This window comes from Podarcis cretensis (assembly GCF_951804945.1).
Source record: "Podarcis cretensis genome assembly, chromosome: 15".
In the NCBI taxonomy this organism is placed as follows: domain Eukaryota; kingdom Metazoa; phylum Chordata; class Lepidosauria; order Squamata; family Lacertidae; genus Podarcis; species Podarcis cretensis.
The window spans coordinates 20,011,682-20,036,365 of record NC_137185.1 but is presented as its reverse complement, the minus strand read 5'-3'; the positions used below and the strand labels follow the sequence as shown (position 1 = coordinate 20,036,365).

At 46.3% G+C, this 24,684-nt stretch overlaps 1 protein-coding gene across 4 annotated transcripts in view; it reads left to right on the top strand.

Moving 5' to 3' along the window:
- LOC307203635 (opioid-binding protein/cell adhesion molecule homolog) overlaps positions 1 to 24,684 on the top strand; it is a 763,808-nt gene that overhangs the window by 391,100 nt on the left and 348,024 nt on the right. For 2 of the 4 annotated variants that reach the window (XM_079954586.1, XM_079954584.1), the window contains one exon: positions 24,008 to 24,092. In XM_079954586.1, the coding sequence (XP_079810712.1) occupies positions 24,008 to 24,092 (85 nt within the window). Of the gene's footprint in view, positions 1 to 22,725; positions 24,093 to 24,684 lie in introns of those variants that run through there. The other 2 variants (XM_079954585.1, XM_079954587.1) reach the window with 2 other exon arrangements.

Sequence of the window (24,684 nt, the reverse complement as noted above, 5' to 3'; positions counted from 1 at the left end):
TGTTCAGTTCAGCGTTTCTTGAGTTTGTGTAATAAAACCTCAGATTTTCTAACCCCAAAATCTAAGTTTTTGGTACTCATATGAATAATCAAGGGCTCTTCAACTCTCTCAGGACTTTCCCCCACAAGTGGCATTAAGAATGCCATCAACTCTTCAGTGTGCCACATGTGAACATTGTTACTGCACAGCTATAAATGGAAGAAAACATCAGGTGGGAATGCATGGCATCTTTCCCAATATAAGGATTTCCCCCCCCCCCACTTGTAGCCAAATTAAATGCTACAGAGAGCGCATGACTGCTGCTGTGTCTCCATCCCATATTTTCCTCAGTTTTGTGCAATGCATAAGACTGTTGACATGTGTCTGATGGATTCACATCTGAAACTGTGAATAGCTTCCAGGGAACATGTGTTTGTTTGTTTGTTTGTTTGTTTGAGTGGGTGGGTGGGTGGGTGGGATGAAATGTATGCCTGTGATGTTTCAGCTGGCTATGTTGACCTTGCCCCTATAGAAAAAGCCTATAGTTCTGTGGTGGAACACATGCATTGCATGCAACAGCTCCCATGTTTGATTCCCAGCATCTCCACCATAAGGCTGGGATGAATCCAGAAAGCCTGGCGAGCCAATGGCAGCCTGGGAATAAATAACCTGTAGGCTCCAGATGTTGTTGGACTGTAGCTCCCATCTTCCAGGACTGACTTCTACTCAGAGTAACCAATTGAAATTAATGGACATAAGTTGGCCATCCCTATTAGTTTCCGTGGGTGAGCAGCATTCAGTACAACTCCATGACTCTTAGCCATGCTTGCTGAAGCTGATGGAGGGTCATGGGTTCCCCATTCTTGGTGGGCAATGCTGAGTTAGATGGACCAGTGGTCTGACTTGACATTATGCAACTCCCTATGTTTTATCCCTACTTGTAAGCATTCAGCTGATTTTTCCAGTCATCTAGTACTGAACATTTTTGCTCCAGCTCCTTGAGAAATATTGGGGCATAGTGGGTTCAACACCACCACCACCAAAGGATAACAATAGGCAGTGCCGGATTTACATATAAGCTAAACAAGCTATAGCTTAGGGCCCCACTCTCTTGGGGGCCCCCAAAAAATTGAAAGGAAAAAAAAAACCCTGGATGTACATTTCCAAAATATAAGATTAAAAACAAATAAAATAAAACCTACATACAGCAACAGTGTTTGGGGTTGTAGGCTCCTATGATGTAAGTAATGAGCCCCACCTGCCAGTCGTCTCCCTAAAATATCACTGATTTGCTCATTTCTATATATAGGGTGCCTACATTCTGCATATGCAAATGGCTTTAGATACCTATTAGGTCCATTAATTACCATATAGCATATATTCAACACAAAAAACAGCGACAATTTGTTGTTGACAAAGGACAGCTGGACATATAAAGGGCCCCATTACCTTCAGTAGCTTAGGGCCTCATCAAACCTAAATCCGGCCATGACAATAGGTGAACAGGAGCTCTGAGTAATCAGCAACTTGTGCAGCTCAGAACTCCTAATATTTGTGCATTTGGATTCTCAGTTGAAGCTGTCTCTTGGATAAAAGTGCAGAGAATAATTTAAGGACCTGTGCTAAAAAATGAATGTGGTGGGCTCTCATTCTGTAGCTGAGTGGCAGGTTTTTCCATGCTTTTGTACAAGCCACGTCAGTGCCCAGCCTTGCAACAGAAATAATTTTAAATGTGGGAGAGACTATTATTTTTTTAATGTGTATGTGCTCACGTGTGAGTATGAGTCCATGTGCATGCAGGCAGAGACATGCACGACAAAGGCAAATGTCTCCATTTTGGAAAGTCATATTTCTCAATGGTTTTCTCTTTGTTACCAAAAGCTGCTTAACATGACAAATGGTGACTTTAATAAAACGGCGTGTGAGGAGATGGAGCGAGCCTGTAAAAGGAATAATGGAGCTCTCCAACCTGACATGTTTTGTGACATGTTCACCGAGTAGTGAATAGCTGCAGACTCTGTGAAAGCATTTGCTTGTGTCTCTCACAAACCCCTCAAAGTGTTCTGGGGAGAACACTGTGTGAACCAGCTTTTTCCTGCTCTTCAGAGATAGCAAACTGGGGAGTGAATTCAGGCTGGGTAGACAGAAAACTGCCCTATTCCACTCAGCCAGACCAGAAGCCCAACATAGCCAGGAACTATCAGCAGCTCCCTGGAGCAGACATTTTAAAATTTCTCTTTTTGTAAAAGAAAAAAAAAAAAAAACATTCTAGAAATTGATGCCAGGTTGGGGGGGGGGCTCCCAGTCAAAGTCTCCTCACTAAAATCGTTCAAGATTTCCTTCAGCTATAGAGAGAGCATAGAAGCTGCCTTAAAAGTGAGGCACAGCTTGGGTCCATCTAGCTGGAAGTGGTTCTCCAGGGTTTCAGGCAGGGGTCTATCCCAGCCCTGCCAGAGATGCCAGAGATGCTGGGGACTGAACCTGGGACCAGCAGCAAAGCAAGCTGATCGGGCACCTGGGGTGGGGCAAGCTGGGGCAGGATGCTCCGCAGGGCCTCCGAGGAGTTTGCCTGCCTCCTCCCACTCAGCCACCCTACAGCTGAGGGGGAGGGGTAGGGCAGACCGTTTGGGGCAGCGCAGAGTCTGCGGGCACCAAGCCACCGTGTCATTCCCATGACAGACCTGTAGCTCAGGTGCACTGCAGGCCCCACAGTGAGTGCCTCCCAGCATTTTGTCACCCCCCTCAGTGGTGACACCTGGGGCAAACCACTCCCACTGCACTCCCCTTCCTCCATCCCTGCCTGGGACCTTCTGCATGCAAAGCAGAGGCTCTGCCTCTGAGCTATACCTTGTGGAAAATTCCCTCAAGGGCTTATGTGTATGGGTACAACACCAGTCTTTGTGACTTGCTGGGAGAATAAGGCCTCTAGATTGTCCAGATGTAACTACTGGGAGCCTGGCCTTTTGTCATTGGCTGATCAATGGACAAGAGCCTTCTGCTTCTACCTTCTCCATCTTAAGATGAAAAACTTGCTCTTCTGGGTCAGGAATGGTGAACCTGCAGCCTTCCCATCCCTGCTCTAAGCTAAGGCCACTGAAGACCCATCCTGACAAAAAGGAATGGAAGTAGAACAGCTAAAGTTACTCTCTGGCAAGCCCCAAATCAGATCACACACCTGAATCTCTTCCATTTGGAAGCTCCTTTTGCCTTTATGCTGGGGGTTGCAAAAACTTACATTCAACCTGACATCCAATCCATGACAGGCTGAAGGGTCCATTCTTCCCCAAGGCAATGCCAGGTTTTAAAACAGAATGAAACGTGTATGTTAACTGATTTGAGCACATAGTAACGCATTTCCATTCTAGTGCTGGAGGACATGAGCTAGTTGCCTGAAGGGACTGGGAAGGTGTTCTCTGCTGTTGTATGCCATTGTGCAATTAGCTAGCACATAAAATGTTGACTGTTTCCTTTGCTTCTCTCTCTTGCAGAGCTCTTGCCTCTTGGTTTAGCTGCCAGAGGGTGGCATACAAGTCCACCTGAGGTCTGATCAAGGATGGGAAATTCTATTTACTCATCCTTTCTGTCCTTAAATAATGGATGGGATGTAACCCTCCATTGCATCTGAAATATAGAAAAGGTGTGGGGGGAGGTGAGGTTTTCCTTTGGCAAAATAGGAAGCTTTTCACTGTTATTGTCCTTCAATTATGTGCTTAAGCACCTGTTCAGGAAACAGCTTTAAAAGTTGCAAAAGAAATGTGTGTTTATGTTTGGCAGATGCATCGTCTGACATCAGAGTTTACATTATGACTAGGAAATGCCCTTGTGGAATAATTTCCTCCAGTTGCTTTATAATGAGTCAGACCATTGGTCAAGTATATCTCAGTATTGTCTACACTAACTGGAAGCAGCTTCCCAGGATATCAGGCAGGGGTCTCTCCCATCCCTACCTGGGGATTGAACCTGGGATCTTCTGTTTGCAAGGCAGATGCTCTACTACTGAACTGTGGCTCATCCTCAATGGCTGTGTGACTGTAATATTTGACACTGGCCATCACATCATTCTGGAATCTGCCATGGACTTTCCATAGCTAAAACAAAAAAAATTCCTTCCAGTAGCACCTTAAAGACCAACTAAGTTAGTTCTTGGTATGAGCTTTCGTGTGCATGCACACTTCTTCAGATACACTGTGTATCTGAAGAAGTGTGCATGCACACGAAAGCTCATACCAAGAACTAACTTAGTTGGTCTTTAAGGTGCTACTGGAAGGAATTTTTTTTGTTTTGACTATGGCAGACCAACACGGCTACCTATCTGTTTCCATAGCTAGTTAACCATATAAGAGCTGTGGCTCTCAGTGCCAGATCCATTAGTCACATTTGATTAGGGCACAATCCTAGTCACACTTACTAAGGATTAAGCTCCAATGGGTAGGTGGTTGAACTTTGTTACTCTTGGGGTCTTTTCTAACTCTACAATTCTATGACACAGCAGAACTTACTCATGTTAACTCAATGGTAGAGCATATATTTTGTATGCAGAAAGTCCCTGGGTTCAATCCTTGGCATCCCAAGTTAAAAAGAACTGGTAGTGTTCTTTTTTGACAGCCTCAGCCATATTGGGATTTCTGACGAAGGGTACTTATGCTGGGCAAACAGAGCAAAGTGGGGTGAAGTACACAAGATCCAGGATGAGATAAGGGTTTCAGGACTCAACAGCTTCCTGGGCAGCTCCCTGTAGGGCACAGAATGGGAACTCCATAAAAAACTTAGATCTTGCTTAGGCAGCCATCTGCCTCAGGCTGAGCCTTAGGCAGGAGCTGTAGCTCTAGCTAAGTAACTTAGTTCTTAATTTGAAATATGCTTATTTCTTCCAGCACCATACCTTAGTTCACACAACATGTTTTGGTTTCAGGAAGTCAAATTTTTAATTTAGAACAAAAGTTGAAGGGGCAAATGTTCAAATTTTTAAAATTTACGAATTAGTCGTGTGTGTGTGTGCGCGCACCCCCCCTTTAAGTCCAATTGCAGTGAAGCAACAGCAAATTGTCAAATTCAATAAGTTTGCACTTTGATCTTCCCCCTTCTCCAAGTCAATATCATAATTGTACCAAAGCTGGACTTAGCTGAGTACAACTCACTCCCCCCCCCTTCCCCCAGGCAGAGGAGCATTCATTTCTGATAAGCCTGAAACAGAGAATGTCAATACTGAAACTTAACTAAATAGGAACAAAAGATGCTGTACCCACTGCTACCTGGGGGATACTGGCAAACCCTTAGGAAAAGAGCTTGAGTGAAAAATTTGATCATTTGCAAGCTGCTCACTGCTAGACTGGAGCATTTCATCCCTGTCATGTGGAGTATTGATGAATATGCAGGTGCAGCAGGCCATGTCAACATTGGTTCACCCCACCTTCCATTGTTTGCCGGTGTTGTCACCACTGTAGAAAACAGAGAAGGGAGAAAGTAACTGGGAAGGTTAGTATGCAGACAAAGAGACAATCACAGCAGAAAGCTCAAAGCCTTCCTAGCTGATGTTTCACCCAATCGTTGTGCAATATTTTATTTTATTTATTTTGTTTACTTAGTTGTAGCAGGAGATCCAGATGTCTTTCCCTGAGGTTATACTTCTGTTGCAGGAAAAACTACAACAATGTTTTATTTTTCCAGATTGCTATTCTAGTTGTTGTTATTTTTATCATGCTCTGATTACGGGCTTCTCCGGGCCATTCTTAAAGCCATTATGATTGCAACCTGGAAAGGGAATTGTTGGGGAATGGAGCAAGTGATAGGAGCACTGATGATTCTCAGTGTGTTGCACTATGGGCCTGTTCAGACATAATAATATTGGTCCAATAAACTAGTTTGTTATACTGAAAGCAAGCCTCCCGCCACCTAATCTTTGTCTCTGTCCTCCTCTGATGCACCTGTTTTATTAAACTACAGAAACACCAGAAGCAAGAAACTACTGTACAATCTTATATAGGTTTACTCAGAAGTAAGCCTTGTTGCATTCCTACACATATTTATCTGGAAGTAAGTCCTACTGAATTCAGTGGGCTTTGATTCTGAGTACACATGTTAACTGCCAAAACAATTCCCTCTCTTCCCAGTGTTCAGACTGTGAATGACATTGCATATGTAAGCAAAATGGCACCATCATCACAGAAGAGTAAGATAGTAACAAGCTTGGAGCCAGAGCATGCTAGTTTCTGGGGAGGTGGAGGAATGGAAACCCAGATTGGGGTGGGCATGGCTGAAATCCAGAAGACCATACATTGCAACTTTTTTGCTGCAGATTCCCCCTTGCTTTGCCTAAAGTGATTTTTTTAAACATTTTCTGGCTTGAGCAAAAACCATCACAGGGATTTTCAAGGAAGCAAAAAGGGAGTTTTGATCAATTGAGAGACATTCCTTAGGCAGCTGGCCTCTGCTGTGCACCTCCTTAGTAAGAACTGCACACACTAGAATTCCAGTCCAAAATGAAGAAGGAGGAGAGATATTACAAATGGTGTAAAAGGCCCTACAGCAGCTCAGAGCACTGTGGCGATAATGTTCTGATCTGTCCTCACTGTTCAGAGCTGCTAAAGGTTAGTTGGCCCACCTGCAAAAGTCATCTTTTCTTGTTTCCCAGCAATAACTGGTTATTCCTTCCCCTTTGCACCCAGTTGGGATAATGGTGCCTTTTCACTTGCAGCAGGATCATCCTATAGGAGAGTGAGGCACTTCGTAACTGACTTGCCTTCCCCTGGGAGTCACAAAGCAGTGGGATTTCAGAATGCTCATATTCTGTTTACAAGACCTCATCAAACTGGCTGTGCCATAACCTACTTTCTGCTAAACTCCTTCTAATGGGAAGACTCTATGTGCTGTTGCTCAGCTCTGCCAGATGCTTTGCAACCTCTCTGCTCCAAACATGGAAGCTTGGGGGGGGGGGAGAGGCTAAAGGCAAAGCTTAAAGTCTTCCTCAGCTTAAGGATGTGCTCCAGGTAGCTCTCTGGTTCAGACGCCAGCTTTTATTTTCAGCACCTTTAAAACACATGTGAGCAACATATAGCCCATGGATAAGGATGGGGGAGAAATTTGATTCTGTTTGTGTATAAAGGCAAACCCACCTAATCCACACTTTGCAAAGCTATATGCAATGGAGAAAAAGTCATCCATTGCAAGAGGAAGAGGGGAAATAGGAAGCTACAGGAAAAAATGGTTATGTTGTATTGTAGGAAGCGATGGGGGAGAAATGTTGCTCTGTTTGCATTAAAGGTGAACCTAATTCAGGGACATGGGTGGCACTGTGGGTTAAACCACAGAGCCTAGGACTTGCCGATCAGAAGGTTAGCAGTTCGAATCCCCACGACGGGATGAGCTCCCATTTTTCGGTCCCTGCTCCTGCCAACCTAGCAGTTTGAAAGCACATCAAAGTGCAAGTGGATAAATAGGTACCGCTCTGGTGGGAAGGTAAACGGCGTTTCCGTGCACTGCTCTGGTTCGCCAGAAGCGGCTTAGTCATGCTGGCCACATGACCCAGAAGCTGTACGCCCGCTCTCTCGGCCAATAAAGCAAGATGAGCGCCACAACCCCAGAGTCAGTCACGACTGGACCTAATGGTCAGGGGGCCCTTTACCTTTACCTAATTCACACTTTTCGAAACAGTACATGAACTGAAACACATCCATTCTTTGAAATTCACAATTCTCTGAATTTTGCAATTCAGTTCTCCAGCCAAGTAATGGATACAAAAATGCATGTATACTAGGGTAAAGTGTGCATATAGTGTGTGTGTGTATTACTCATCAGAGGATTGCACGTCATTTTACAGTATAAAATCAAAATACATAATCTAATAATAAACAAAACAATGTCTTTAACTTCAGTTCTCCACATTTCTACTTTGCATTTTTTTTTTCCAAAAATGCCCTTATGAACATTTATATCCAGCTATAGTGGGTTTGGAGACCTACTGAGCAGGGATGGAGAAGCCCAGGTTCTGGTGCCAAATGCAGTCCTTCAAGCCTCCCTACCTTGCCTTAGTTTGTAAGAGTACAATTAACATTTGTTATTGTTTTTTGCACATTTGTATCTGACCTCGGGGACGCAGGTGGCGCTGTGGGTTAAAAGCCTCAGCGCCTAGGGCTTGCCGATCGAAAGGTCGGCGGTTCGAATCCCTGCGGCGGGGTGCGCTCCCGCTGCTCGGTCCCAGCGCCTGCCAACCTAGCAGTTCGAAAGCACCTCTGGGTGCAAGTAGATACATAGGGACCGCTTACCAGCGGGAAGGTAAACGGCGTTTCCGTGTGCAGCTCTGGCTCGCCAGAGCAGCGATGTCACGCTGGCCACGTGACCCGGAAGTGTCTCCGGACAGCGCTGGCCCCTGGCCTCTTAAGTGAGATGGGCGCACAACCCCAGAGTCTGTCAAGACTGGCCCGTACGGGCAGGGGTACCTTTACCTTTACCTTTATCTGACCTCACCCACCACTGACCTGTCTTTCCTCCCACCCACCCCTATCTCCCAGTTACTCGGGAACAAATACTTGATGAAGAGTTTCTTTCCAAAGGCTTTGATGCTTAGATTACTACAGTATATAAGCAATTTGACAGTTTAAGGCATTTCAGTCAGCACACATGGTCAGTCCTAAATATAGCTACAACAAAGGCAAAACTTTGTTGATCTGATGTTGTCACACCCCTCTGCTCTCTTACATATAGGAATATGTAGGAATAGCTACATAGGGGGTCATCTTAAGCCTGAAAGTGTTTCTGCAACCTCTTGCTGTTCCTAGTAGGTGGGATTCTCTGCTCCCTTCTCTTTTCACTCTTCTGAGAACCAGGTGATGGAGAAACAGCCCCTTCTGGACAGACAGAGCTCCTCTCAGAGCTCCTATAGGACAGACATGTAAGAGAGTAGCTCTGACAAGCTTGGAGAGGGAGATGGAACTTGCAGCTCCCGTCATGGGGATAGCGGGGAGAAGAGAGCAGGTTGAGGGAGGCTCCCTTGGGATTCTCACCAACAGATTCCCCCACTCCTGGAAGAGGACCCCATATACTATTTGAGCCCTCCCTAAGTCCTTGGCCAATCCTCCATCTTCATTGTCCTGACTTGGCCAGCCCATGGCTGAATGTAGAAAGGAATGCAGCCCTCAGGCTGCGAAAGGCTCCCCAGATCTGCCACAGAGCATGAGCAGATTGTGAATGCTGCCTTCTTCCATGTTGTGATGGAAGCAAAAGATGTTTTTGTATAAGAAATAATAGGCTGCTAAAATATGTCTTTTTTATTCCCTCAGTTCCTTTTCTTGATTATTATTTTCAGTTCTCTCCATCTCCATCTTGGCTTCTGTCGCCCTGCATTTCTTATACTCATCATTCCTTTCATCAAATGCTTTAAGATTTACACAGAGCCCCAAACCCCCTCCATCTCCTCCTACACACAACTCCAGCTTGCCCCCGATCCCCCTTTGCAGTAAATATTATCTGGCCAAATGAGCAACCGAGAACACTTCTGACTCCCTAGAGCACGATTTCCTCTACCCTTCACTCCCCTTCCATTATTATTTTTAATTAGCTCCCATCTGTAATTACTGGTCATTTAGGAAACATTCACCGGAAAGAATTTTCAAGCTAGATCACAAAGGCATAGGGCTCTCCTCCTGCATGGTCTGCAGACAAATCATGCCCCACAGATGCTACAGATATGGATTGAATTCTGTGCATTCCCCAGTTTTGCAAAAATGAAGTTTGAAATCCCTTGGGGATTTGTCAGTGGGTTATAAAAACAGCATCCCTGATGAAATGCTGCTGCGTTTATTTCCAAGCCTGGCTGCAAATGGAGAAGTGGAACTCAAAAGTAATAGTGGAAGGTGGGGATAGGGCTAGAACAAATATCTAAGCAGCATAAACAACGGGAGATGTTGAGGGCGAAGTCTTCTGAGACAGGGTGTCTGAAATTCTGTCCTTTAATGACTGTTCTCATCACTTCGGTAGGGGACTGTCTAAGATACCAGGAGCAGTGATTTAGTTGTCATAATGTAAGGAAGGCAACCATTTCAAATACTGTGCTGCTTGTAATTTCTACAATTTCAGTTTGCAAACTTTTCTTTTAAAAAGTATGTTTTGGAGGGGTTATATTCCTCCCAATTTATACATTTTTGCAAGCATTCCCCCCCCCCTTAAGGCAATGTAACTTTGCATGTCTTTTTCACTAATATGCACATTTTTGTGTATTTTTTTTGATTGGAAAACTGCATCACATAATTCAGAGAAGTACAAATTCAGGAGGATGGCTGTCTTTCAGTTCCCTTAATGGTTTGGGAAATGCATGTTAGGTAGGTCCGTATTAAAATGTAAACTTAGTTAATTTCTCCTCCCCCCTGGTCCCTACTTGTGTCTCCTCCCTAAGCCCATTTTCAGCCCTTTGCAGTCCTCCTTCTCTAGCGTAGTGGGCCAAGGAACTGCGATTTCCTTTCAGGTCCACTGGAGCACATGTCCTGCATAACAGCATGTGGCCCTTCCTTCCCAAACAAGGCAAGAATTCATACACCCACACCTTGAACAACAGGACTAGATCCTCAGTAGGCTCCATATCAGCACTGGGGCAAAACTCTGAGCTTCCTGCCTGTTAGGGAGCCTGGTATCTAGCCTGGCCTTGCATTGGGGCCCTGGCTGTTTGTGATCCTGCAAGTGTTCCTCCAAAGGACATGTATCTGACCAATCTTGGAGGCAAAGTGGTACCCAACATGAGTGCTACTCACAGTAGACCCATTGGGTGGTAGTCAGCTAAGTCCTACTCATAGTAGATCCACTGAATTTAGCCATATCAATTGACTTCAGTGGTTCCTCTACTTTGATGGAACTAGTGATGATTGCCACTCATTGAAGTTAAGTGCATTTCTGAGCACAATTCAAAGTGTTGGTGCTGACCTTTAAAGCCCTAAATGCCTCGGCCCAGTATACCTAAAGGAAGGTCTCTACCTCCATCATTCAGCCGGGACACTGAGGTCCTCCTCTGAGGGTCTTCTCCTGGTTCCCTCACTGAGGGGAGGGAGCCAGGCATAGGGCCTTCTTGGTGGTGGCACCCTCCCTGTGGAATGCTGTGGAACACCCTTCAGATGTCAAGGAATTAAACAACTATCTGACTTTTTGAAGACATCTGATAGGCAGCAATGTTTAGGGAAGTTTTTAATGTTTGATGCTTTATTGTGCTTTTACTATTCTGCTGGGAGCCGCCCAGAGTGGTTGGGGAAACCCAGCCAGATGGGTGGTGTATAAATTAAATAACCATAATGATTAGGGACATTGCTAACTCATTTTATTGGGCCTACTCTGAGTAAGACTTAGTTGAATACAACCCATGTTATGCTAAGTGCTGAGCAATTAAAAAGCAAATTCACCATCTGGCACATCCTAAAGCTGTTCCAAAAGAACAAAGCAAAAGCCCAGCTGGATCTGACCTAAGGCTCAACTAGTCCTTATCCTGTTCCCACAACAGCTAACCAGGGGCCTATGGGAAGCCCAAAATGCAGAACATGAGCACAAGAGTATTCTTCCACATATCATCCCCAGCAACTGGTATCCAGAGAGGCATAATGCCTTTGATCCTGGAGACAGTAGTCATCATGGCCTGCAGCCATGCATTTGTCCAAATTTTAAAGCTGTCCAAATTGGTGGCCAGTCCTATATCTTATAGTAGTGAGTTCCATGGTTTAACTCCATGCTGTGTAAAGAAATCCTCCCTTTTGTCTGTTCTGAATCTCCCACCCCAGTGCCCACAGGGGTTTGATGCTCATGCATGCTGAGTACTCGTTCTCTCCCCCTTGCTCCAAAATCATTGATGTCCAATGTACATTGCATTATATATATATATAAAATAAAACCATGGTAGTGAGATAGTAAAATATATTAAAAGCCAAGATAGAGAAGCTACAAAGAGGCTTTAGATGCTGTTGGCTCTTGATTTACTGTGAACATAAAAGAAGATGAAGGTGTTAGAAAAATATTGGAGTAGTAAGGAAAAGTCCATTTGATGGATCTGTATGAGGGTCTTAGATTTCAGAAGAGCTGGCCGCGGAAAAACTAGAGGTGAGCATTTCTTTTCTTTCTAAACAGAGCGAGCCGTTAATGTGGAATATGGTGGGCAACAATAAATCCAACTAAATGCAAGCAGCTTTAGAGAGCCACTTTTCTTGAAAAGGACGTTTAGGCGGGGAGAAAATGTACTTGGCCAGCAACCCCCACCCTACCCCACTCCTTTTGCAGATCTTAAAGGGTTCTGTTTGTTTGCTTGTTTTTTTGGTATTGCAGTCAAAGCTCTTTCTCCCTCCCACCAAGCTCAACTCACTTGAGTCATCTTGCAGGGAGTTCGCACTCCACCCCATGTTTAGGCTATTATGATGGTATTTAGCAAATTCATGGTGATGGTTCTTCTAGCCAGTGATCTCAAAGTGCTTTGGGGATGATGGTGGTGATGCATGGGATTTCTTTAAAAAGTCTCTGTTGCAAGTACAGTAATAAAAATCTAGATCCTTGTATCCACCACAGACAGAAGACACAACGCCAGTGTGGTGTAGTGGTTAAGAGCAGTAGATCCGTAATCTGGGGAACCGGGTTCGTGTCTCCGCTCCTCCACATGCAGCTGCTGGGTGAGCTTGGGCTAGTCACACTTCTCTGAAGTCTCTCAGCCCCACTCACCTCACAGAGTGTTTGTTGTGGGGGAGGAAGGGAAAGGAGAATGTTAGCCGCTTTGAGACTCCTTCAGGTAGTGATAAAGCGGGATATCAAATCCAAACTCCTCCTCCTCCTCCTCCTCCTCCTCCTCCTCCTCCTCCTCTTCTTCTTCTTCTTCTTCTTCTGTCGGTTGTGGTTTGCATGGACCCAATGACCAATGGCTCCATATTGTGTGGTGTGAGGGGAGATGGGGCATTGCCCCACCTACATCATTCTGCCATCAGCTATCTTCCACCTGCTGGACTTATTTCATACAACTAGTCTAGGGCATGGCAGTGCCTGTCAGCTTCTCCCCACTTCTTATTCTCAGTTTTGTCCTTGTAGGATTCAGCAGGAAGGAGGAGAATGGGACGAAATTAGAATGAGTTGGCTGTGCCTATCATTGGCTGTGGTGCCACCTCCGGTTGGGCTCCCTGTCTTCAACCCTACTGGTCCCAGTGGGCACCAGCTATGACTGATTTCCCAATGGAAATGACAGGGCAAATGCTTAGGGACATCAGAAGGTTATTCTGACAAAAGCCTAACTTTTGCAATTGAAAGAGTTCAGATTTCTGTAATGGAACTATATGGTTTGGTTTTATTATATATTATCAAGATGTACATCTTGCCTTTCTATATATAAAAAATATCCATGGCAATTGCAACTGAGAAATGCAGGAGGCCCACAAACTGCCGTATGGCTGATCATTCCAACTCAGTAATGAAAACCTCCTAATTATTATTTACCCGTGAAGCTTGTGAGCATAGTCACATATCTACACTCTGCCTGACATTTTCTTTCTCATGCTCTTTCCATTGACCTCAATACCCTTTATGTATAATTGCAATTGCATCAATATTATTGTTATTCAGTGTTTTTACTGATGCACAGATTGGGACTGTGGCTTTTTGTGGGCCACAAGGCAGAAGTTCTCCCTTTGGTTCACACCAAAGCCCCACCTCTGGATAGAGCAGCTGGCTCAGTTTATTTGGTCCCCAGGTAGACCCTGCCTCCTGGGGTGGCAAAATTGCAGCCAGTTTCTGTCTGGCTGTGACAATAGGCTCACTGGCTTTCCAGATGCCCAACCTGGAATGGCAGAGGAAAATCACCTTCAGGAAAGCAGCATACAAAAATAATCCTCATAGAACAGCATATGAAATCACGACGGGGCTGCTTTTTAGCAGTGTTTTATTGAAAAGCACATGCACTCTCTGGTGAGCTAGAAGGAGAAAAAAGAAGCAAGGGAACTGAACCCTGGGAAACACCCCCGGGCACCTTTCTGCATGCTCAGCGGAGTTGGTTTCCTTTCTCCCAGGTTGTAAGGTTCAGCCCTGGTAGCTAGATTCCATTTCTGTCCCTGACTCAAATTAAGGCTTGGTTGGGTTTGGGACTGTGATTCTTGACTGAAATCCAATAGAAGCATGGAATGCTTTCTTGACCCTTTGCAATCTACATCTTTCCCTGTAGTGTAAGACTTCATTACTCTAATTATAGTCCTGGCTGGCATTTGGGAACATGCTATTAATTGGACACCAGAGTATCCAGCTGCCAGTGCCCAGTATCTACTGAAGCCCTTTTTAATAGCAGCGAGGCACATCACATTGGTGGGGGTGGGAGACAGAAAGACTGGGGTGAGGGGGAGAAATAAGAATAGTTATTGGCAAGTGGATAAATAGTCAAGCAAACAGCAAGACTGAAGAGTGTTGGAATTAATTCACACATGCACATGCACACACACCAAGCTCAAAATTAGCAGCTAGGAAAATGTGAGAGAAGAAAAAAGGGGAATGGAGAAAAACAGATTGCAGATGGAAAGGAGGTGGGGGAGAAGGTGGTGGGGGGGGGGGCATAAAGAGAGAAATAATAAAGTAACAAAACAGGTTAAAAGTCCCGAGCTCCCCTTTGCACAGTTGTTACCTGAACATGTAATCATAGCAGGTGTGTATACACAGTGTGTGTGTGTGCACGCACGTGCACGTGCACGTGCACGTGCACGTATGTGTGTGTTTGCACGCACAGTTGAGTGTGTGTGTGTGTGTGTGTGTGTGTGGTTGTGGACATGAAGCTCCCTAGCAGAGGAAGGCTGTGAATACTCAATGGTGAATGGAAGGCACTTGGCACATGTTCAGAGCTGGTTTCCTTTCTTCGCAGATGCTAAGACTCTTACTTGTGTGTGCATTTGTGTGTGTGTGTGTGTGCCATACCTGTGTCCAAAGCAAATTCAGGGCAAGGTTTTTAAACGGACCCAGAAGAAGTCTTGAAACACCGCAGAATATATGATTACTATCCTGACTTATCTAGAAATCACATCTCAATAGCTTCAAAATTGCACATCATCATCTGGAACTGGTCCAGTTATTTTGGGGTACAGTACTTTGAGGCAGAGTTGCATGAAGTTATATTTTCTCTTTAACAATCAAGGTGACTTGGATTACCTGTGTGTCATATGTTGATTTTCTGGAAAATCTAGAACTTCCTTAAGTACACTGAGGTCGTATTCAGATGACCTGTTTAGTGAGCACCTATCCTGGTTTGCTTGCACAAAATTTGCTTGGGGGTTAGATCAACAATAGTCATTCATGGATCATTCAGTCATATTCATTTGTGGAAGGTAAAATGATGTTGCATGAAGCAAAAACACACTTTTCAGTGCATTCCCCAATCACCTTCCTTGTAGCAAAAAGTATGGGTTTTTGTGGGGAGGGGGAAGCAAGTTTGTTGCACAGGAGCTACAAATCAACTTTAATAGCAGAGCCATACTTTTGAGGGAAAGAAGCACAAACCTCTGTGTCTGGCATTTTCTAGATATCAGGGTGACTTGGATTATGCATGAAGCAAAGTTCAGGTCTCTAGGGCTGCAATCCTATGCATATTTACCTCATTGAGCATAATGGGATTCACTTCTTAGCAAACAGGCATAATATTGTCTTGCACATCGTGGAGAATTGATATTCAGAGATGCCAGTCAGCGAGCAAGGCCAAAACATCTTCACAGATATAACTCAACATTTTGAAAGCAAGGTGCGATGAGGAATGTGGGGAAACTGTGGGCAGACGACTTATTAATGCATCAGAATCTAATGGCAAAACCTTACATTGTGCCAATGTGGTATGGATTCAGCTGACAAAATCAGCAATAACAGGGCCAGTGGCTTAAAAAGGAATGTAATGATGATTACTTTGCTAACGCCAAAGGGAGGCTGATTAGTCTGGGTGGTACATAGAATTAATGGAGAGGGCAGGGAGAGTTGATTTTAATCCCTAGTAGAACTGATTGGTGGATCAGGGATGGTCTGACCACCCAGATATCCAACTGCTCATTGCCATTTTGACTTCTGCAGACTGTCAATCAATCTGTCTCTTCCTGTGTCTGTATATCCTCAACCATTGAGTATGCAGAGCTTTGTATATTTTCCTCTCTGGAGGCTGGTTCATCTTCCTTTCCAAATCAAACATGCACCCAGGCAGGGTTTGCTTGTGTGTAAATCTCACTTTTATACATTACACACTGGTATTTCAGCAGTATTTCTGAAACAGGCTCCATGTGTCAACAGCTTCTTATCCCGAGGGGTAAACACCAATTTACCCAGCAGACCAGAAAACTCTTGCAGCAGCAGCAGCTGAGAAAGCCTGCCTACTTCTTGTGCACGGATATGGTGGGGGGGGAGTGGAGTTGCTGGTCTCTTTGTGTAATTCTGGCTTGCAGCCTGTTGGATAGCACAGTAGTCCCCAATCTTTCTACCCCTGCTGGTAAAGAACCTCAGTCTGCAAGATAGATCCCATTCAGTAGTGCAGCTAGACAATCTTAGGTTCTGGATTTAATGGTTAAATGTGCATTGCTTTCTTTATTTCAAAACATGGTAAGCCAGCTCTACTGTATTGGGGGTCCCCTCTTGCTCATTTTGCAGGGTGGGGCTCTGAGCTTCTGCCACAAAGTTGTACACTGATGGTACCACTGACCCCATTTCAAGTATTCATCACAAATATTCATCTTTCTCTGCCTCTGTGTTTTCTTTTTCCTCCCTTAAAATCTACTGAACTGCAACATACCCTCCAACATTTATCCAATGAAAGTAGGGATGCCCCATTTCATAATGAAAATTTTACTATTTATACCCCACACATCTTACTGGGTTGCCCCAGTCACACTGGGTGGCTTCCAACATGTATATAAAAATAATAACAAAACATTAAACATTAAAAAAAACCCCACTTCCCTATAAGGATTGCCTTCAGGCAGCTCGGGGGTTGAATAACTCCATACCATCCAACATTTCTCCAATGAAAATAGGGACATCCTAAGGGAAAGCAGGGCATACCAGGATCAAATCAGAAACTGGGACTCCTTCTCTAAATGAGGGATGTCCTTGGAAAACAGGGACACTTGTAGGATCTGCTGCAATACATAATTGCAATGTCTTGGTGTGTCCCCACCCCCCTTAGCTCCAGGAATGCCTTATTAGATGAAGAATGTTGCTCCCTCCCCTTTAGTAGCCTTGAGTGAGATTATTCCTGGGAAAGAAGGTAGGGAAGCAGAGTTTCTTCATGGACAGAGTCTGGCCATGTCAGCTGAATTGTGAGGGTTTCCCCCTTTCCTATGTGTATCCAGTGCTTCCTCCAAACAGGTCCAAGTAGCATGCATGGATGCAATTCAGTTTTGTTCTCACAACCACCTTATGTGATAGCCCAGGCTGATAAGAAAGTGCTTTGACACAAGGGCACTAAGTGAGATTCAGGGTATGAGCAAATATATCAGCAAAATCTTGCTCTTTGTAGTCTTAAGGTCCAACCCTTAAGTAAGCCTCACTGTGTCCGGAAGATCTTACTCCCAGTGTGCATAAGTTTTATAGCCATGTAGTTCAATATCCTAGGTATGTTTACTCAGGCCCCATTAAGACTTTAATATTTATTATTATTGTTGCAATAAAAAACATCCAGGATGAAACATCTTTTAAAGGAAAGTATGCATTTCAAAGAAATAAATGGCAACAAAAATTCAATAGGACTAACTTCCAAAAAGCCGTGCACAAGTCTCCATCGAAAACCATGTCTGCAGCACCAGACTGTCTTCATCTTATTGGTCAGATAATTCCCCTCCTCACCCCCTGATCAAATTGACTACTAGAAAGTTCACCTTATCCATCAGGGAGCATTTGTATTAAGATTGCTGGATCGGAATTATTTGCTCCTTAGCTCCTACTGTACACATCAGATTGGTGAGAGCATGGACTACTTCTGCATTTACTTTCCCAAAGAGCATGTAAAATATGATTCTATTCTGTACTGTTGATTGAGAGTGAGCTCAAGGTTAATTAACCCGGCCTTTCTTTTTTTTCCTTTTTGGAGTGGGATCTGAACAGATTAAGATAGTTTTAACATTCTATAAACCTATATTAAAGTACACCTTTTAGCTGTGGCCAGCACATCCATTATGTCAAGTGTGTAGGACACTTTTCTCAGCCCAAATGTTGCAATCCCTTGTGAGGGCAACCTTCCAGGTGCCTATATGCCATATTACCTTATCATAATGAGGACCGTATACAGATAAAGTCATTCTAATATCACACTTACTTTTGCTTAACACCAGGCTACACCATGTCTGGAGTGATCAGCTGCAAATGAGGACTGTTCCTTTAATTGCTAGGCAGAAGAGGAAATTCTGGCAGGTGCTGTTTTTCATGCAGGGGGTGAGAAAAGCTGTAACAGAAAGCCAACTTCCCACAGAAAGCCAACTTCCCACAGAAAGCCAGATAAATGGCCCATCTAGCTGAAGGTTTCAGGCAGGAAGCCTTACTAGCCCTACCTGGAGACATCAATGTTGAACCTAGGACCTTCTGCATGCAAAGCAGATGTTCTAACACCAAGCCAAGGCTCAAAATGGAATGGTGTGTATGACCAATGTTGTGTTAAGTGTTGCTAAGCTGGGAGCTACAACTCTTGCCATGTCTCACCATTGGCCATGCAGAATGTGGCTGATGGGAATTGTAGTTCACTAACATCTGGATGGCCACAGCTTAGCCACCCTTGCATCGGCATAAAGAAGGAGAGTTTTGTTGGCACAACCATCCCTGCTTTCTCAGGTACAAGTGGAAAGTGTTTTGGGGAAGAGCAAACTTGCCTAGTCAGACCAGCAGTGACTCTCTAGTTATTCAAACAGGAGGCATTGTCCAGTTCTACCTGGGAATTGAATTTGGGGGCCTCTGCATGCAAACCTGATACTCTTCCACCAAGTTACAAGGGTTTCGTGGCTCCTCTTCCCCCAAATGAAAAACAGGCTCAATTAATAAGGAGCTGCCTTATACAGATTCAGACCACGGGTCCGCCTTGCTCTGTATTGTTTACATCACTGTTTCCCAATCTTGGGTCTCCAGCTGTTTTTATACTACAATTTCCATCATCCCTAGCTAGTAGGATCAGTGGTCAGGGGTTATGGGAACTGTAGTCCAAAAACAGCTGGAGACCCATGTTTGGGAAACACTGGTCTACACTGACCAGCAGCAGAGGTGGATTTAGGGCATCACAAATGGGTTCCTCTACACTGGGTGCTGAGCTGAAGGAGACTCTGCAAGCCGTTGAAACTATGTCATAGTGAATTGAGCAGAGCGGAAGGTGAGAGGTGGGGGTCACCAAATGTTGGCCTTGTATAGGGTGCCGCTGACATTTGAAAGATCAAAATCTACCCCTGCTGGCAACATCTCTCCAGGATTTTAACCTGGAGTTTTTTAGCCAATAAATGCCAGGGATTGGATTTAGGACTGTCTGCATGAAGAACAGGGGCTCTCATCTTGAGCTATGGCAGAAACACGCAGCTGGCCATTGCTAAGAGAAGTTTCTCTGGAATCAAGAGACTTTGCCGCAAAGTCACAAATAGTAGCCAAGGGAGCCTAGCTACCTCTCCTCTTCCTCTGCTTTGCTCCTTTTTTTGTCTTTCACACATTCTCACAAATTGGGTCTCCAAGGACCCTTCCATTTTTAATGCTCCAAAGCCTCTAGCTGTGTCAGGAAGTTGTGGTAGCTGCACTTATTTTTATTTGTTTATTGCATGCTGCCACAGCAAGCCCTCCTTTGTAATGGTTTCAGGGTTTGCCATACAAAACAGATGCACAGCAGAGAAATGTACCCCCCACCTGATATGAGGAGCAGAGGAACCTTATTCTTGGAGCCATTGGTATGCATAGTTAATACACCAGTTCCAATGTGGCCTTTCAACAACATACTTTAAAAATGCACTGCTCTCTGTGTGTGTTTTGAAGTTTAATGTTGAATAACCCACTCATGTGCCTTCTTTAAACTTTCCTTAGAAGCCCCCCCCCCCATGACACTCCACAACAGAACCTTGCAGGGCTGTTGTGATTATAAAAGGGTTGAGAAGAACCATGTGCACTGCCCTGAACTCCATGAAAGGGAAAGAGAGATGTAATAAATAAGTACGTACACTGGTTTATTCCCACACTACATGGATACCTATAGCTCAGTTCCCAGAATGAGATGTAAACAGGTTGCATTAAACTGGAGAGCATCAAACAAATAGGTGGGAGGAGGAACAAGAAAGACAGAGCTCTATTTTAAAAGTTCTGCTTTTAAAATTGTATTCCCTGATTTTATTATTCTCATGCACTGGGCAGGAGATGATCTCTGTTGTTCTTTTCAGCTGTAAAGTTGTATCCAATGTGAGTCCTATGTGGAGTAGACCTGTTGAAGGAATGGACTGAACTTCGGCATGTTCATTAACTTCAGCGGGTCTATACTCTGAATAGAACTTAGCTGACTAGCGCCCAACTAAATTTTTATTACTTCAGTGGAATTTTAAAATTCATCATACCATGATTCTAAAACATGGTTCTGTGATTTCAAATTCCATGATTCCATGCATCAAGATGCCAGTCATCTTGCAACAAAGCTGGGTTCCAGTTCGGTCTTCCCCAAAATGCTTCCTATTTGCTCCTAAGCAGGCAGCTCTGGTTCTGCCAGTGTGAACTGATGCAAGGCAGGGGTGGCTCAGCTGTGGCACTCCAGATACTGCTGAACTACAAGTCCCATCAGCCCCAGTCTGCATGGCCAATTATCGGGAATGAAGGGAGCAATTTCTGGAGGGCCACCGGTTAGCCACCCTCTAGTGCAACGCCAGCCACACACACGCAGCATTCTGTTTTCAGCAGTAGAGCATCTGCATTGCATGCAAAAAGACCCTGGTTCAATGCAGGAATCTCCAGCTAGGGCTGGGAATGTCCCGCATCTGAAACCCTAGGCTGTGGCCACTGCTCCATTTGGGCAAATGGGACACTGCCCCACCAACCTCAGTTTGCCCTCAGCCAGCCTCCAGCCTGCCTCCTCCTTATTTGCAACCTGTGCAAGGGGTGTCACTGCCTTTGTCAGCTTCATCCTCCTGCATAGTCTCAGTGTTGTCCTTGCAGAATCCAGCAGAGAAGAGAAGAGGGGTGAAACTAGAATTGGTTGTCTTCATGTAATGGCAGCTTGTACCTATTGGGACTAGTAGTGTGGAAGACAGGAAGACCAATGGTAGGTGGCACCAGAGCCAATTTTGCCCTGCTTTTGTCACCATTTTCCTCCCTGCTAAGTTTTGCAAGGGGCTACACTGACTGACACAGGGGACGTGGGTGACACTGTGGGTTAAACCACAGAGCCTAGGGCTTGCCGATCAGAAGGTTGGTGGTTCGAATCCCCGTGACGGGGTGAGCTCCCGTTGCTCGGTCCCTGCTCCTGCCAACCTAGCAGTTCAAAAGCACATCAAAGTGCAAGTAGATAAATAGGTACTGCTCCAGTGGGAAGGTAAATGGTGTTTCCATGTGCTGCTCTGGTTCACCAGAAGCAGCTTAGTCATGCTGGCCACATGACCCAGAAGCTGTACGCCCGCTCTCTCGGCCAATAAAGCAAGATGAGCTGTACACCTGGAAGCTGTACACCAGCTCCCTTGGCAAGATGAGTGCCACAACCCCAGAGTTGTCCACAACTGGACTTGATGGTCAGGGGTCCCTTTACCTTTACCTTTACCTTTACACTGATTGAGAGGAAGGATAAGCTAGCCCTCTGAAAAGGCAAGGTGAGACAACCTGCTCAGATGGCAGGGTCTGCCAGGGCAGATCCTAGTGCTAATCTTTCTCTCCCTCACATTCTTGATGTAAATCTTCCCAGACCACTTCTTCGTTGGTGGAGAAGGGGGTGCTATTTTGGGGTCTACCTTTGGTGCCAAAATATCTTGGGCTAGTCCTGATTGTAAGAAAACAGGCAGTCAGGAGTAGTGGCAGCTGGCTGAGGTTGATGAAGCAGTTCATCATTTGCCTTAACAAGCCAGCCTCCATTGGCTCTGCCCGTCCTTCACCCTTGCACCACCTTCTGTTTGGGCACCCTGCCTGCCATCCCACCAGCAGTACCAGCCAAGTCATATCTCTGTGGTAGACCCTTGCATGCAGAAAAGCCCAGGATCAATCTCTGGCACCTCCTAGTAGCGCAGGGCAAGTTCCCTGCTTCAACCCTGGAGAACTGCTGCCAGTCAGGGAAGATAGGCCAATGGCCTGGCTCAGTATAAGGCAGCTTCCTATATATCTTCTGTATCCAAATGGGGCACCTGCCAGTCAGAGCAGGCAATGCTGAGCTAGGTTGACCAAGGGTCTGGCTGAGTAGAAATAACTTCCTACTCCTCTCCTAGTCTGAAGCAGAGTCTTGTGTGACCCCATGACTGCCTCCCTGCATTTTTGTTTTAAGCTAGCCAATCCCAATAGTGTCTCTGGGTTTCCCATTCTGCCTCCCAGCCTCCTGACTCCTGGAAGCGGTGTGTGTGTGTTGCTATTGCTGCTGCTACTGTATGTCCCAGCTTGGTGCATGTTGCCGGTGCTGCAGCACTGAGCGCGATGGCAGCAGCACAGCCGTGGGGGGACCCCGCTTTGCCCAGGCCTGGCTTATGCCTACTCCCCGTCCTCCGCAGCCGGACCCAGAGCTCTGCCTCCGGGAGGGTTAAGAAAAAAGCGGGGCGAGCTCCTCGCTTTCTCTACCCCCCCTCCTCTCCGCCCAACCCCGCCAGCCCCGCGGCCGCTCCGCTGTCCTCCGCTCCGCCGCCGAGATTAATGCGCGGTTCCTGCCCCACCGTGCAGCGTGTGGCTGTGCCGGGGAGCCCCGAGTGTTGGTCAGTCGCTGCCATGACAACCCTCGGATGTCGGCGGGCGCGCGCGAGAGGGATTCAGAGGAGATGCTCCCGGCGAGGAGGGAGAGCGGAGCGGGGATGCTGAAACTGGCGGCGGCGGTGGCGAAGAAGAAGAAGAAGCAGGAGGAGGAGGAGAGAAAATCGGCGGCGGCGAGAGCAGGAGGAATAGCAGCTGCCAACGGTTCCCGCTCGCTACTCCTGCCAGCCCGCGTCCTTTAAAGTGCTGGAGAGAGGCAGCCGAGCCTGGTCCGAGGGGTTCCTCTCTCACTATCTGTCTCTCTGCCGCCCTACCTGGAGCTCGCTCGGGTGGAAACGGAGAGAAGCGAGCGAAAGCTTGCCCTTTGCAGAGCCTGCCAGGCAGTGGGAGCGGGCTGGGTCCCCCAAACCCTAGCCTTGCGAACCTTCCTTGGACTTTGGAGAGCTCTGTCTTGACGCAAAGGAAGTTTGGAGTAACATTCTGTGTGTGCGGATTGTAATTTATATAGGATCATTGGAGAAGGCTTTCTTGCAGCGCCCAACTTGCCCCTCTCCCTATCCTTGGGTCCCCCCCCCCCCCTTCTCTCGGTCCTCCCTTCCTATTTCCTGCCCAAGAGAGCGGGTGGAAGAGAGAGGGAGAGAGAGTTGCATTGCCCTCCCTTCTTGGGTTATAAACTTTTGATGCCGGATCTGCGCAGCGCCTGCCCGACGGAATCTTAAGGTGGCATCAGGGAAAAAAGAAGGAAAAACAGGCGGGGAAGAAGAGCCGTGACCTTCCTTCTTTCCTCTCTCTCTCTCTCTCTCTCTCTCTCTCTCTCTCTCTCTCTCGTCTCTGAGCTCAGCCCCGTGCCAGCCGCCTCCTCCTCTTCCTCCTCCTCCTCTTCTGCTCCCCTCAACCTCCTGCGCCCGGCACCCAAGAAACACTGGGGACCACTTTCTAGATGCTGTTTGGGAGCTTTGGATCTCCGGTTTCGGATTGCCTCTGGGGACTTTGCTAATCCGTCCGTCAGGCGTCCCCTTCTCCGTCTCTCTTCTCTGCCTTCCACCCCCAAAGAGCCTCTTCAGTTCATCTCTTTCCCACTACAACCGTTGCCTATCTTTGCCTTGAGGAAAGCCCAGGATGGGGGTCGGTGGGTGCTTAGTCCTGCCCTGGCGGTGCCTGGTCGTCCTGTCTCTCAGGCTCCTCTTCCTTGTGCCCGCAGGAGTGCCAGTGCGCAGCGGAGATGCCACCTTCCCCAAGGCGATGGACAACGTGACCGTCAAGCAAGGAGAGAGCGCCACCCTCAGGTAGGAGCAGATGCTGGGTAGCTTTTTGTGTGTGTGGCATGGCTTCTTATTTATTGCCCGAGGGCATTTTGCTTCTTTTATGATGGAGCTGGAGAAGGTGCCTGGTGTCTGGGAGGAGAGCTTGGACGGTGTTGGTGGGGAGGGAAAGGGTAGCTTCAGGCTGGCACCAGCCCTTTCTTGAAGCAAGGTTGTTGTGTGATGATGTGGTGTCTGGGAATGGCGCTGTGCACGAGAACCCTGAAATCCTGCTGCTTCCCCGAGCTTGGGGACATATCAGGCTGCTGGGATAAAGGTGGAGGAGGGATGCTGGTGATGTTGTGAAAAAGCCATTCGGAGGATGGCTGGCTGGCTGGCTGGCTGGCTGTGGCGGGATCTGCAGCAGAATGTTGTGGACACGTTTGACTGCTCATTATCAGCAGTGGAATGTGGCAGGGAAGGGTGGTGGAGATGAGAAAGAGATGCCCACTTCTTCTTTTTTAAGGACTTGCATGCCAAGCAGTTGTTAGCAGTGTTTTGTGGCTGGTGCCAGGGTGTGGGCTCGTTGGAGAATGCAGGTGCCAGACAGTTGGTGAGGTTGAAGTGTCAGACAGAG